This window comes from Microtus pennsylvanicus, chromosome 1 (genome assembly GCF_037038515.1).
Source record: "Microtus pennsylvanicus isolate mMicPen1 chromosome 1, mMicPen1.hap1, whole genome shotgun sequence".
Taxonomy (NCBI): Eukaryota; Metazoa; Chordata; class Mammalia; order Rodentia; family Cricetidae; genus Microtus; species Microtus pennsylvanicus.
Genome location: NC_134579.1, coordinates 138,256 through 154,855, shown reverse-complemented (window position 1 = coordinate 154,855; position 16,600 = coordinate 138,256). Strand labels below are relative to the sequence as shown.

The following is a 16,600-nucleotide window of genomic DNA, read 5'->3' as shown; positions in this document are numbered from 1 at the left end:
AATAGAATCATTTTGAGGCATGAACTGAAAAGCCTTATCAGTAATTGCTATGGTATAATGCTAAGATTCAGAAAATGTGAGATGAAAAATGACTAATTCTCAATTTAAAAATATTCTTGTTAGAGAATATTTTGGATGAGTGCACACTGAAATATAATCTCTCAAAAAACAAATGTAAAATAGAAAATCAAATTCTTCAATGAAAATTTCCTTACAATGATGGAAATGCTTATTAAAAATAAGTCTGAAATTTTCTTGAAATTTTAAGATCTGAAATTGAAAAACTTGATAATGATATTAATGAATGTGACAATTAGTATAACAACTTTATTCCTAAAATTCATTAGATATATTGAAAAATGTGCCAAGATACATTCCAATACTTCAGCAGTTCTTTAAATTATTTCTGAGAATTTCAAGCATAATTTAACAGAATTTAATTATTATGAGCTAATTGCATTCAAATGTTCTTAGGTTTCAATAAGTTGATCAATTTTTTCTTTACATTTGATTACTTTCTTATTATAGGTGCATTTAGCAAAAGGCATGTTCAACTTTAAATCAGCTGTCCAATGGATTTGGTCTTTTATTTCTCATGTTGTAGAATCATCTCTTCTTCATGGTTCTTTTCATCACATTTATTACTTCCTTATTTCTCAGACTGTAAATGAAAGGGTTTAATAAAGGAATTACTAGGGTATAGAAAATAGCTACAGGTATATCTTTATCTCCTTCAGTGACTGAATGTGGTTGAGCATACATGAAGAGAAGGGAACCATAGAATATTGATACAGAAAGAAAGTGAGATGTACAAGTGGATAAGGCTTTCCCCCTTCCCTCTTTCGATTTCATTTTGAATATAGTGAAAAGTATATAAAAATAAGACACAAGAACTATGATAATAGTAAAGATTTGAATTGACCCTGCCAAAATAAATAATATCAGCTCATTGATATGTGGATCAGTACAAGAGATTCTATATAATGGAAGGACATCACAAAAAAAGTGCTTGATTACATGAGACCTACAGAACTTTAACCTTAACAGTAGCCCCACTTCAATCATAGGATGCACGTTTCCTGCTATGTAGGCTCCTATGGTCATCTGAAGGCAGAGCTTCATGGACATCATGGTGTGGTACTGCAATGGGTTGCATATGGCCACATAGCGGTCATAGGCCATTGCTGCCAGAAGAAAACAGTCTGTGGTCTCAGCAAGACATAGAAAATAGAACTGTACCATACATTCATAGAGAGAGATCTTTCTGTCCACAGAAAAGAAGTTCTGTAGCATCTTGGGAGTGATGGCACAGGAACAGCAGGAATCCATGAGAGCCAGGTTTCCCAGAAAGATGTACATGGGTGTGTGAAGACGGCGTTCCATGTAGATCAAGACCACCAGCCCGAGATTTCCAATCATGGTGATCAGATAGATGACAGAAAAAAACAGGAACAGAAGGGTCTTCAGGTCTGGGTGATCTGAGAATCCCACCAGGATGAATTCTGTTGTCACCGAGTAGTTGTTCTCAGCCATCTTTGCAATTACAAAGATATGAATCGCAATGCTGAAAACACAATGCTTCCTTTTTATAAGAGGGAAGTTTCTTTTTATGCACCTCCTATTGTCTCTGAAATGCAGCTAATTTTGCTTTTTAAGTTTATTTATTTCCATACATTGCTAGCATGCATAATCTCCAAATTTAACTCACATTTTGCAGGAATACTTTTGCTGTTACCAAACCAAACTTTTTTAAATTAGAAAAAAATTTTCTTTATGCACTTATGTATTAGGGCATATATATTTGACTTATGAATCCCAAAATAATTTTAATGCATGGTTTGTTAAAGACCATTAAAATAAATTTAGTACAAAACTTTCTGTAAATGTGTTTTTGTTCAAGTGAAAAATTTTAATATATTCAACATGAAAAGAAAATATTTGTTAATATAATAAATTTATGTTTACGAATTGCACAAAGATTAGTATGGACTAATGAATTATAGTATCTGTAAATAGAATTATCCGAAAGTTAAAGAAATGACCTTTTTTTTAATAAACACTGAATCTGTCTGTGCCTTTATTCACACTGAGTTTTTGAAATATTTAAATCTCTTTTCTGCTTTTTCAGGCTAGTTTATATATGTGGTTGATTGCAGTTCTGTCTGGTTGTCTTGTCTTAGAACTGTGCTGTTTTCCCTGTGCTTTATTTTTTAAAGAGAACTTTGAATTTTGAGATGACCTTGTGGAGCATCAAGGTGCCAGTCAGACTAGAGCAGGGCCAAGAAAAAGCAGTGTTCATTTGCTCTGGCAGGACAGGAGTCCCGAAACTGCATTCATTCTTTATAGAAATGTCAATGTTGAATTTATTTTAAAAATAATTATAAAATGGAAAAACTCCCACAGAAAATTATGTATCTACATCCACCTTTCTCTCTCTGTCTCTCTGTCTGTCTCTCTCTCTCTCTGTCTCTCTGTCTGTCTCTCTCTCTCTCTCTCTCTCTCTCTCTCTCTCTCTCTGTGTGTGTGTGTGTGTGTGTGTGTGTGTGTGTGTGTGTGTGTGTGTGTGTGTATGTGTGTGTTTTGATGAGTTGAATGGCTGTTTTTCTTCTAGGGTTGTTTATTTTTTATCTTCTTGGCATTGCTGGCTGGTTTGTATAGAGATTTGAGACAATACTCTAATCAAAAGTAAGGTTTTATAGTGGGACCAGAAATTACTAGTTCATTTCCATCCACAGAAAACCCGATTCAGCTATGTGAAATAATTCTCTACCTAATAACAAAGCAGGACCCTGGCATTCCCTGAAGATGTTACAGCCCAGGACCCTTGCTAGCATCAGAAGTGTTTGGCATTAGGGTCTCTGGCAGCATGCAAGGCTGAGCAGCCAGAGAACCTGGATGATAGTTAATTTTTGCCTGTGATAGTTAGAGTAGGTAGCTTTCTTCCTCAGTGTGGAGGATTAGTTCTCATCCTTCGACTTCAGGTTAGTGGCTGGTACTCATGAGCCAGGAATGGACCTACTCTTGTCCCCAAAGCTTTTGACCATTCCTCAGCCTCATGCTTGTGCTACCTAAGAAAGTCGTCCCCTTGCTAGACCAGTCAGTGGTCAGACTTCTTGAAGTATACAAAGGAGGTTGTAACTCTGAGACAGTATGTCCTGGATATAGCTGTTTGTGGCTTAAAAATATTTTCATAGCAAACAAAAAGTGAAATAACTGTGAAGCATATGTCATCAAAAAATATCAAAAAGTTAAAATATTAAAATATTATTTTTTCTAATTTTCAGTTTCTTTAGAAAATTATGTTAGAGACTCATGAAGATGGATTAATTTCTTATGTTTTTAAAACTTATAAATAAAAAGCTTATTTTTTTAAAATTTTGAGTCTCAATTTCATTTTGCTTTTGAATCTACTAGTTCTCAATACTTATTGATTCATTGGAACATGTTGACTGACAGATTGAACTATGAAATTCTATAGCTAAAATGACTTTGTTTTCCAATAATCAAAACATTGAAAGAAGGCAATAGAAATTCACTTTGCTCAATAATATTTTATATGATACATTTGAATCATTATTGTAACTACTTTAACATATGCCTGAACTTTTTAAGTAATTCCTTTGCACTCTTACCTGTGTATTTAGGATTCTACCTTATAATCGTAAAATAAGGTGGGTTACAGTATTGTACTTCATCTTGGTTCCACATATCTTGAATTTTGAGATGGCCTACAGAGTCAAGAAAGGAGTCAATATTTAGGGCAATTGAACATTTATTTAATAATTTTAAAATATTGATTTTTAAGGTAAAATGTTAGAATGTTTCTCTTACCTGAATTGCTGACGATCACTTCTGAAAGTATTTACTTGCTTTATAGTGAAGATCTCAGAAGTTAAGATTACCTATGGACCTTGATCTCACAACCATGGAGATGGAAAAAAGCAAAGATCACAGGCGACCCACAGGTAATAATAGTTATGTACCTTGTACTGGAAACTTAAAGTCTTCTGTCAAATCCTGAGAGAATTTCCCAGCACTGATATCAGTATTGTTCTGCAGAGAATTTGAGTCCTTACAAATATGAACTATTCTAAACTAATTAAAAGTTCCCAATGAGGGTATGGTCTTTAATAAAATAAGGTTGAAGATTATCTTGGTAGTTTGAGTGTAACTGACCTAACTCTTTAAATTCTCCTCCACATTTGTACATATAATATAAAGCAGATAGAAAATAGTCTGCAGTGACTTCGATACTATAATGGGAGATATTGAATTAATGTAAGTTTGAGAACAATTAGCACTGGACAGAATAGATATCTTAATATCCTCATAAGTATGAGGACCTGATTTCAAATACCTAGAACTCATTTCAAAATTGTGGGTATATTTTCATGTGCTTGTAGGCCTAGTATTTGGGTGAGGTTTGGGAGACAAGAGGATTTTTAGAGCTTCCTGGCAATCAGCATAGGTCCAGGTTTAGTGAAAGACTTTGTCTACTGCATGGAAGATGGATAGTAATAGAACAGGACATCCAATGTCCTTCTCTATCCTCTGTGTTCATGTGTATGTTCACATACTCCCATACACTTATGTACATAAACTCAAAACACATATGCTATACACAAATAAATCTGAAACTCTTTGATTTTATGATCTACTATACTAAAATGATTGCCTGAGTATTTGTACTTTTCCCCTCCTTTTTTTGTCTTTGTGTGTAGTGGCATTTAATTGTTTCTAAAATAGAATTTCTACCTATTAAGGTATGGGTTTTTTCTTTTTCTTTATTTCTTCATTCATGACCCTCCCCTCCCAGGGTCTTTCCTCCACCTCTGTCTTCTCTCTGACCTCCACTTCTCCTTCATTTTTCATTCAGAAAACTGCAGGCCTGGCATGAATGTTGATTAACTTCACATTTTATGCTTCTCAGCACTGCAATTTTGTATTAAATAGCTGTAAGTCAAGAGTGCGTCACTAGCTTCTTGGGAGCTCATTTCATAAAAGTGAGCTAAATCCTTAGAATATATGTACTGTCTCAATAGCTAAAGTAGATACAGGATACTGGACAGGAGTAGTAAGGGCATGGGAATAAACCTGTTGGAGTTAAGAGCTTGGGTTGTAGAAATAATTTTAGATAAGAAGCTCATAATGCAATGCAGTCGGGGTAAGGATGTATAAAATGCTGACACCAGTATGATTCAGGTTGTGATGTAAAGCAGAAAAAGCATCTTATTTAGAAGTAGGTGTGGGGATGGAGACACAGATAAACACAGGGATAAGGATAGGAATAGTGATGGAGAAATCGATATGATTAGTGATACAGCTGGAGCTCAAGATATATAGAGACAGCCAATGCATATGTAGTTATGGAGTAGAGAGTATAGGTAGTCTAGCCTACTCACTGAGCTCCAAGACAGTGACAGATTTTATGCCCATGATAAAGATGTGGAAGGTTCCTTAGGAATGACACGAGGTTGTGTACTGTCCTTTGTTCACACACACACATACGCACACACACAGAGCACATTCACGCATACAGACAGACACATCTATATACACATACACACAATAAGAAGTGTTGATAATACTAGGGAAAAATAAAATAAAAAAGGAAATGAGAGAAGAGAATATAGGATGAAATAATTAAAACGACAGGGAAAATGTAAACACAAATACAAACTTTAAAGTATTTCTTCAAAAAATGAGTTTAGCTAACTCTAGTGAGTGATGCCATAGAACTTAGTGACAAACCTACCATTGCAATTTGCATAAACACATGTAATTCTAACTACATTCTAAATGCTGATCCTTATTCCACAGATAAGTGTAAATCCCACCCATTATCAAAACACTCCTTTTTAAATCTCCTCTTTGCTGCAAATAGAATTACAGAAAGCAAGAGTGACCAAAATGTAGAAATCAAAACTGACCACAGTATGCCATACCTAGTGAATTCATTTGCAACCCAATCCCTACATCTTATACTAATGTAACATCAGAAGAAATGGAATTATTGTAAGAGTCAAAGGACCACAAATATACAGAGATAGTATCTTCTGTAAGAACAAAGAATAGCAAGAGAACATAAAGTAGGAAGGAATAGAAAGAGGGCAGATATAGGATAAATGAGGGGTCAGATGTGTCTTGCATGTGATCAAAATGAGTTGAATAGAATTATCAAAAAATAAAATATGGTTTAGTTGAACAATGGTATTGAAGATCACTCAATTGAAAAATATTCTTTCTAAAGAACTATGAAGATCTGCGCTCAGATGCCCACATACATTTAAAGAGCTGTATGGAACAGAGCATGCCTGTAATTAATACCAATGCTGGAAAGGCAGTTATAGAAGGATCTTTGGGCTTGCTATCTAGCTTGCCTAGCCAATCTGTGAGCACCAGCTTCAGTGAAAGATCCTGACACAAAAATAAGGTGGAGAAGTATTGAAGAAGGCAATTCACTTCCAGGTGTTTGTGTGCAGAAGTGTAAACTCAATCTCCACCCACAAAACAAAGATGTGATATCAAGCACACTAATATTTCCTTCTTAGTAAAGGAATTAAAAATAAAAACATTTTGTTTTTTTTCATAAGTGTCTTACTTTGAAATCCAATAGAACAGGGATTTAGGTTGCTGACCTAGTTTTCTTTCTCACATGTGTAGGTTTCAATATGAACCAAGCCTGTCTTGCCTTGCTTGTTGACACATGACCTAAGACAATGCCCACTGTCGTAATGGATTTCTACCAGTGATCTCTACTTCCCTATCACCAAATATTAGATACTTCCTCTGAAAGTGTGTGGATGGGTATGTGGGCTCCTTGAGGAGCAGCTCTTCCATTCTAACTAATGTCTCTGTCACTCTTCAAATTGGGTGATCCATCCAAAACAACCTTCAGAATATATGTGAAACATGGGAACTGAGTAGTACTGTTCTGGTCATGTTGATCTCTACCAGACCCTACAGTCATAACCAGATACAGTTGGTCTCCCACTCCATTAAGAAACACTGGCCACTGATTCCAGTCATAACTCCCATTTTCTTCTGTAATATAGTCAAACTCTCCGCCACATGTATCTGTGTCCTTGAGTCTGAATTCAAGTCTGAAACAATTTTCTGACTCCATGGTAACTATTTGTAATCTCTTGCTCAGCAGGTAATGAGGCTAAGCACTTGATTTTTTAGACTTATTTCAAGGTATTTTATATTATTTGAAGCTACTATGGTGTTTTATTTTCTCTGATTTCTTTTTAAGTCCATTTATTGTCTTATATAGGAGGAAGTCTGATTTTTATTTTTTTTATTTTTTTAATCTTTTTTTAATTGAGAAAATGAGAAAAAAAACAAGTTTCCACCTACTCCCAGCCTCCCATTTCCCTCCCCCTCCTCCCACCCTTCTCCCCCTCCTCCCACCCTTCTCCCCCTCCCCCCACTCCTTTCCCCCTCCCTCTCCAGTCCAAAGAGCAGTCAGGGTTCCCTGCCCTGTGGTAAGTCCTAGGTCCTCCCCCCTCCGTCCATATCTAGGAATGTGAACATCCAAACTGGGTAGGCTCCCACAAAGCCAGCACATTACGTAGGATCAAAACCCCTTGCCATTGTCCTTGGCGTCTCATCAGCTCTCATTGTTCGCCATGTTCAGAGAGTCCAGTTTTATCCCATGCTTTTTCAGTCACAGTCCAGCTGGCTTTGGTGAGCTCCCAATACATCAGCTCCGCTGTCTCAGTGGGTGGGTGCACCCCTCGTGGTCCCTGAGTGAGGTAACCCAGACCCAAAAAGATGAAAATGGGATGTACTCACTCATAATTGGTTTCTAGCCATAAATAAGGGACACGGAGCCTACAATTGGTGATCCTAAAGAAGCTAAGTAAGAAGAACCTTCATCTGGTGATGGATGGAGATAGAGACAGAGACCCACACTGGAGCACTGGACTGAGCTCCCAAGGTCCCAATGAGGAGCAGAAGGAGGGAGAACAAGAGCAAAGAAGAAGTCTGATTTTTATATTCAGTGAATCTTGTATTCAATCATCTTGCTGAAATTGTTAGTAAGATGTGGATGTTTCCCTTTGAATTTTTAGGGTCTCTTATATATACTATGTTATCATCTATAGATATCAATATTTAGATTTTTTTATAATTTGTATCCTCCTGAACTCTCACAGCTGTCTTATTGGTGCAGCTAGAATTTTAAGTACTGTATTAAATAGCTACAGAGAGAGTAAACAACCTTGTCTTGCACCTAATTTTAGTGAAATTTCTTTGAGTTTCACTCCATTTATTTTGATGATGGCTATTGCCTTGCCTTAAATTTATTATGGTAACTGCTGAAGGTGGGGAAATCATTATTATTTGGGAATTTATTACTGGTAATCTGCTTTGTCTCGTGCATGAAACCATATTCATGCACAGACGAGGAGCAATGTATGGATTTAATGAGTTATTTTTGAAAATAAAGCAAAAAATTGAGGACATGAAATTGGAAGGGAGATGTTTTGTGGAGTGCAGAGACAGAATGAGGTTAATATAAATAAAATACCTTGTATAAAATTTTCAGAGAATTTAAGAAAAGTAAAAATAAAAATAAATGTCCACAGATTTTCTTGTTTTTTAATTCTGTCTAAATATTTTTTGACAATTTTCATGGCATAGCATGATTTCTCTAACAAACAAATTTCAGATCAAATTTCTCTCTTATGCTGCCTTTCATAGTCTTAAAAATACTTTTCATTGTACAAAAATATGTCACAGTCATTATACAATGTATGTGTCTAAAACTTCTATTTTCACAAACCCAAGGAGTTCTTGTGAGTTCCAGGGAGCCAAATTAAAGGATCCACCTTAAACAGGTCAGATACATCCCCCTCAATTTCCTGGTCCTACATTTTTTTCCTTAATTTAATTTTGTTCTTTGTTCTGCCAATACCTTAAACAGGTATAAAAGACACCAGACATTTTCATGCCACAAACAACGGAGAGGAGCAAAGAGACCAGCTATGCTAGGATGTGGCCAGCACCCAGCCTTCTCAGGTCCCCCCCCCCAGATGACACCCGCAAATAAGCCGAAAGCAGTCTTGAGAATATGCTGCCCCAATTCCGTCAACCTGTGATATCTATTCTCCCGCACTATAAAAAAGAGCTGGGAATGTTATGATTGCTCATACAAGCCATGCCCACTCCCTCCCCCATTCACTGAGGCAGGCTGATCTTCAGCTTCTGGCCTAAGCTCACTCTCTTTTCCATCTTCCTCTCAGAGAGGCAGCTTCGCTTCTGCCTCTCTCCCCACTTCTCTGCCCCCCTTTCTCTTTCCCTGTCCTCTTCTCTTGCCTCTCTCTCCTCTAAGTAATAAATATCCAATTCTATTCTGCATAATGCGTGTGTCCATGCACCTCCTACCCGCCACTTGCTCACACCACCAGGCTAGCTGGGACCAGCCCGCCCATCATGTGTCTCACTGCCTGGGACCTGCTACCACTTGGTGACCAGCAGCCATCACTGTCTGGGACAGGCTGCTTTTAGGGCCTGCTGCCTGCTGCCACATGGCCCTGCCTGCTACCAACATTTGGGGACCTACAACATTTCTGCTGCCTACTGCAGCCATGGATCTTTCAGCATTTTTAAAAAATCATAAGTCTCCTGTCTGTTTTTATGCCAATACCACTCTGTTTTCAGTACTATAGCTCTGTAGTAGAGTTTGGAGTCAGGGCTTGTGATGCCTCCAGAAGTTCTTTTATTGTACAGGATTGTTTTGGCTATGCTGGGTTTTTTGCTTTTCCATATGAAGTTGAGTACCATTCTTTCAATGTCTGTGAAGAATTTTGCTGGGATTTTGATGGGCATTGCATTGAAGCTGTATATTGCTTTTGGTAATATTGCCATTTTTACTATGTTAATTCTTCCTATCCAAGAACATGGGAGATCATTCTACTATCTGGTGTCTTCTTCAATATCTTTCTTCAAAGATTTAAAGTTCTTGTCATACAAGTCTTCCACTTGTTTGGTTAGAGTTACTCCGAGATATTTTATGCTATTTGTGGCTATTGTGAAGGTGATATTTCTCTGATTTCTTTCCCACCCTTTTATCGTCTGTGTACGGGAGGGCTGTTAATTTTTTTTGAGTTAATCTTGTATCCTGCTACTTTACTGAAAGTGTTTATGAGTTGTAGAAGTTCCTTGGTAAAAATTTTTGGGTCGCTTATGTAAACTATCATATCATCAGCAAATAGTGAGAGTTTGACTTATTCTTTTCTGCTTTGTATCCCCTTGATCTCCTTTTGGTGTCTTATTGCTCTATTTAGGACCTCATGAACTATATTGGATAGATATGGAGAGAGAGGACAACCTTGTTTTGTTCCGGATTTCAGTGGGATAGCTGGGAGTTTCTCTCAATTTAGTTGAATGTTGGCTGTTGGCTTGCTGTATATTGTTTATAATGTTTAGGTATGTTCTTGCTTTCTCCAAGACACTGAGATAAACAATTAACAAATGGTACCTTCTGAAACTGAAAAGCCTCTGTAGAGCAAAGGACACGGTCAATAAGACAAAAATGACAGCCTACAGAATGAGAAAGATCTTCACTAACCTCATATCAGACAGAGGTCTGATCTCCAAAATATACAAAGATCTCAAGAAATTTTGTCATCAAAAGAACAAATAATCCAGTAAAAAATGGTTACAGTCCTAAAAAGAGAACTCTCAACAGAGAAATCTAAAATTGCTGAAAGACACTTAAGGAAAGGTGCAACATCCTTAGACATCAGAGAAATTCAAATCAAAACAACTCTGAGATTCCATCTTACACCTTCTAAAATGGCCAAGATCAAAAATACTGATGACAACTTATGTTGGAGAGGTTGTGGGGAAAAGAGAACACTTTTGCATTGATGGTGGGAATTCAAGCTGGTATAGCCCCTTTTGATATCAGTGTGGTGATTTCTCAGAAAATTAGGAAACAACCTTACTCAAGACCCAGTAATACCACTTTTTGGTATATATCCAAAGGATGCTTAATCATACCACAAGGACATGTGCTCAATTGTGTTCATAGCAGCATTGTTTGTCATAGCAAGAACCTGGAAACAACCTAAATGCCCCTTGACTGAAAAATTGATGAGGAAAATATGGTACATTTACACAATGGACTACTACACAGCAAAAGAAAAATCTTGAATTTTTCAGGCAAATGGATGGAGCTAGAAAACATTATTCTGAGTGAGGTAACCCAGACCCAGAAAGACAATTATCACATGTGCTAACTCATACATGTTTTTTAAACATAAAGCAAAGATAACCAGCCCACAAATCACAATCTCAGAGAATCTAAACAAAAATGTTGACCCTAAGACAGACATAAATGGATCTAATCTACTTGGGAAGTAGAAAAAGAGAAAATCTCCTGAGTAAACTTGGAGCATAAGGACCTTAGGAGAGGGCTGAAGGCCAGGAGAAAAGCAGGGAGGGGAGCAGAGAAAAATGTAAATCTCAAAAAAGAGAGAGAAAAAATGTTTATTACCTTGTCTTTTTTCCAGTTTGCTCTTTCTGTTTCTTGGTGTGTGATTTGGAATTCCCCTCTATAAGCTTGAACTTGTCTTATTGCCATCAGTTAATAAAGAAGCTACTTTGGCTTATGACAAGGCAGAATATAGGTAGGCAGGAAAACTAAACTGAATGCAGAAAGAAAGAAGACAAACTCAAGGAGATGCCATGTAGCTGCCCAAGGAGAAAAACACCAGATATTTACCAGTTAGCCACAGCCTCATGCCAATACAGGGATTAATAGAATGGGGTTGATTTAAGATATAAGAGCCAGCTAAGTATATTCCTGAGCCACTGGACAAATAATCTTGTAAGTAATACAGTTTCTGCATGATTATTCAAGTCTGGGTGGTCAAGAAAGAAAAGAACAGTCTCCATTTACAGGTGTGCTGACAATGTGATCAGTCAGCTTCCTGCTCCCGTTGCCTGTTATCATCACATCCAAGTCATTATTGTATGTGACTTTTAAACAACTGTGAACAGAAAACCAAGTTAAACCATTTCTTCAATAGATTGCTTTTAGTCATAGTGTTCTATTACAGCTACAGATAAGTAATGGATGCAGAAGATGGCAGCAGAATTGGGTTATCCATGTAAAGAAACCAACCATCTGCATTTGGGGGAGAATATTGAAGACTTTGAAACTTTTGAATAGAAAAGTAGTAATGGAATGTTCTATGAAGAGATTAGTAGATTATGGGTTTGGAGCCTGGTGTATGGACTTAACAAAGTAATGATTATCTCTGAGTCACCAATAACACATCATTGTCACATTACATGAAGAGTTATAAGCACTCCCCCTTGGAGTCATTTAACCAATTTGAATGTCCAGGTTTGAACTCTTTATTTCATATTCCCAGTGTCTTCCACCTTCTGTCTGTACATTGTGTGAGTTTGAATCATCAATGTCTTTCATTGTTTCTAACTATGTGTCTTTCCCAAAAGAATGTGTCCCTTTTATTGGACAACGTGGAAAGGAAGGAACAGGATATTTTGTAAGAATTGTTAGCAGAATTTTAGAGGTGATTAAGTCAGTGGCTCCTACTGATCCCATCTGACCCAGAGAACAAACAATACTACAAACATCATTTTTATCATCCATAAACATTGAGTTCATCATTTGGGGTGTATTTTAGAACATTTCTTTTCATCTCTGTATTTACTGCTTTTTACAAAAGATATACATATATTATTCTGGGCCAGGGGTAGGGAAGATGGTTTTATTTAAGATACAACTATGAATACATAGGCAATATAAGGCCACTAAGTTTTACTGTTACATTGTTCTTTTAAAAGAAGGTTATGCAAATGTGTTAAGTACCTTTCAGGATAGTAGTCTTAAATCTTAAATGATTTGAAGGTATATCATTAACTTAGGCTGTAAGTCAACAGCCTAAGAGACAGTGGTAAGTAGAATAATGTATTCTGTGGGGCCTGGTTCATGAAATTTCAGCGGGAAATAATCACTGGATTAGCAACTGGGCTAAAGACCATTTGCATTATGTTTTAGTGAAATAACTCCTGACTGCCTATGTCTTGAGAATTATATGAAGATGAATTATAAAGTTTTGGATTAGTTTACTTAATGGAGAAAATTTCAAAAGAGCAAATGTTGAGGTTCTGGAGTTATTATTGTGTACTCTACTACAGGCATAAAATGAAAGAAAAAATAGGGCAAAAAGAAATAGAAAATGCACAGTTTGGAGAGAAAAAAACCCTCAGTACTAAACATTATAGTGAAGGTATAAGATAAAAATGAGGTTGTAATTGAGATTCCTCTTGCTCTGCAGTGAAACAATCAGAAAGCTACACTGAATGCAACACCCTACCCAGCTAAACTTTCAAATTTTGAAACAGTATCTAAAGGCTTTCTGCTTCTAGAAACTGCATACAAAAGGTAAATCTGATAGAATTTTGAGTTTAAAACATCTAGCTTTGGACATTTTTTTGGTTAGGAGATTTGTAATGGCTATTGATACTTCCATAGGAGTCTATTTAAATTGTTTATCTGAATTTGCTGTAACTTTAGTAAGTAGTATCTATGAAGAAATTTGTCAGTTTATATTATATTTTGCAGTTTTGTGGAGTACAGGTTTTGAAGTATGACCTAATGATTCTCTAGATTTCCTCAGAGTCTATTATAGCCATCTCTTTTGTTTCTGATTTTGTTAATTTGGATATCCTCTCATTCCTTTTAGTGAGTTTGAATAAGAGTTTATCTATTTTCTTGATTTTCTAGAAGAACCAACTTTATATTTCATTGATTATTTGTATTTATCTCTTTGTTTCCCTTTTATTAGTTTCATCAGGTGAGATGGAAAAAATTGTATGTGGCTGGTCATTCAAAAATTTTACAGTGAAATCTGTAACTGGTTAGGATAGTGATCTCTGAGGGGAGAAAATCTAGAGTGGGCAGAGAGGTTGGATCTTTCTTATCTCTTTCAAATGAAAAATTGCAATTTCTGAATCTTTGCTGAAGATATAATATTCATAACACTTTTTCTTATTAGGTAAAATAACGCTGATTTAGCTGCAAATCAGGAGCAGCATCTTGAAAATATTTCCCCAAACCTTGCTTCTTCTCTCCCAACACGTAGTGTTGTCTTCTTTGCATTTTCTAATCTCAATTTGACCTTGTTTTGGTAAATTATAAGGATAATGAACTGATAATCATTACTAGAAATACCTTTAATAATTACTGTTTTTAGTATAAAAATTATTTTGCCTTATAGTTTGTGATGTTTTGGTTCATGACTGGTTGACAGTTTTGAATCAGGCCTTCAGTGAGGCAGCACATCCCTGCAGATATGTGTTAGAACATATTACTCATCTTGTGATGTAATGCAAAAGGAGCGGAACTTTTATGTCACTACCATGCTGCTTTATTAAATGTAGGTTCATAATACAGCTTGAAATACAGCATGGTAACACTGGCACAAGAAATCACATAATTGTTCAACAGAAATTAATATGTGTACACTACTTACATTCTTTTTCTGAGATTTTATGCAACAATATGTAGCTAAGAAAATGAAACACATTTATATATCATTAAAAATACAAAATATTTATGGAAAATTTAGCTGTGAAAGTATAAATTTTGGGTCTTGATAGGTAGTTACATTAGTAAAGAGAGTCATATACAAGCATAAGAACCAAAGTTCAGACTCTCAGCATTTAAGTGAAAAACCAGACATAACTTCACACTTCTAAATTCCCAATACTATGGGGTCAGAGACAAATCAATCCTGGGAGATGCCTGGTCTGCTGGCAGAACCAAATATAAAGGTTCTGTAATCAGTGTGGAACTCTGTGTGAAATGTTAACTGTACTGTATATATTTACTCCTAGGAATTTCAGTGTTTCAGGCTTCAAATTGAGGTCACTTAGATCTATTCTTTATGCAGGGTGGAGAATATTAATCTGCTTCCATTTTTCTGTATGTGGATATTCAGTTTGCTCAGCACCCTTTGGTGAAGATACTCTCTCTCTCTCTCTCTCTCTCTCTCTCTCTCTCTCTCTCTCTCCCCCATATATATATATATATATATATATATATATATATATATATATATATATATTCTTCTCTCATGTATTATACCCCAACTGTAGTTTCTCCTTTCTCACCTTCTCCAATTCTCTCTATTCCCACTCCTCTATTTCCCAGATCCTCTCCTCCTTTTTCCCTTCAGAAAAGAACAAGCCTCCCATGGAAATCAACCAAATACAGCAGAACAAGTTACAGTTAGATTAGACACATACCCTCATATCAATGCCAAACAAGGCAAGACAATATGAGAAAAAGTTTTCTTAAAGAAAGCAAAAGAGTGAGAAACACCACCCAATAGAACTGTTAGGAATCCCATAAAAATATCAAGCTACATAACCATATATACAGAGAACGTAGCTCGGACCCATACAAAATTCCTGGTTATTACTTCAGTTTTTGTGAACACCAATGGCCCCTTCTTATTTGATTCTATAAGCTGTTTTATGTGATATCCTTGATCTTTGGCTCATACAATCCTTCTTCCCTCTCTTCCACATAATTCCCTCAATTCCTCTTGATGTTTCAGTGTGGGTCTCTGCTTATGCTCCTATAAATTTATGGATGAATCTCACTGATAATTATTATGCTTTACTCAGGGTGATTTTTTCTAGTTCCATAGGTTTGCCAGCAAATTCATGATGTCATCATTTTAAAGAGTTGAGGAATACTCCATTTTGCATAAATGTGCATTTTATTTTTATTTTTTTAATTTATTTTCTTTTAGGCTCTCTCTCCTCAGCTGCCCAAGGACCTAGTTTAGTACATCTCTCAGAACCAGTGGGAACCTCTCTAGAGCCAAGGCTTTTGCCAACCCTAAAATGCCTCCCTTAATTAAGATATATACTTCCCTGCTCCCATATCCATCCTTCCATTATCACAACCATCCCATCCCCCCAAGTTTTCCCTATCCTCCCCTTCTCACTTTTCTCTCCCAATCCCCCCTTTCCCCCATTCCACCCCACCGCCCAGTTCCCAGTTTTTGCCCGGCAACCTTGTCTACTTCCCATATCCAGACGGATGACTATGTTTTTCTTTGGGTTCACCTACTTATTTAGCTTCTCTAGGATCACAAATTATATGCTCAGTGTCCTTTATTTATGGCTAGAAACAGATTATGAGTGAGTACATCCCATGTTCATCTTTTTGGGTCTGGGATACCTCACTCAGGATACTGTTTTCTATTTCCATCCATTTGCATGCAAAATTCGAGAAGTCATTGTTTTTTACCACTGAGTAGTACTCTAATGTGTATATATTCCATACTTTCTTCATCCATTCTTCTATTGAAGGGCATCTAGGTTGTTTCCAGGTTCTGGCTAAAACAAATAATGCTGCTATGAACATAGTTAAACAAATGCTTTTGTCATATGATAGGGTATCTCTTGGGTATATTCCCAAAAGTGGTATTGCTGAATCCATGGGTAGGTTGATCCCGAAATGCCTGAGAAATCGCCACACTGATTTCCAAAATGGTTGCACAAGTTTGCATTCCCACCAGCAATGGATGAGTGTACCCCTTCC

General features: G+C 36.4%; 2 protein-coding genes across 2 annotated transcripts in view; one reads left to right on the top strand and one right to left on the bottom strand.

The window, feature by feature from the left end:
• LOC142837958 (olfactory receptor 5H19-like) overlaps positions 1-16,600 on the top strand; it is a 74,211-nt gene that overhangs the window by 56,349 nt on the left and 1,262 nt on the right. The window lies entirely within an intron of this gene.
• On the bottom strand, positions 607-1,533 carry LOC142838010 (olfactory receptor 5K3-like). The gene has a single exon (XM_075953340.1). The coding sequence runs from the start codon at positions 1,531-1,533 to the stop codon at positions 607-609; it is 927 nt and encodes a 308-aa protein (XP_075809455.1).

Coding starts and splice junctions, on each gene's coding strand:
- LOC142838010 (XM_075953340.1), bottom strand. CDS start 1,533: ATGGCTGAGAACAACTACTCGGTGACAACAGAATTCATCCTGGTGGGA.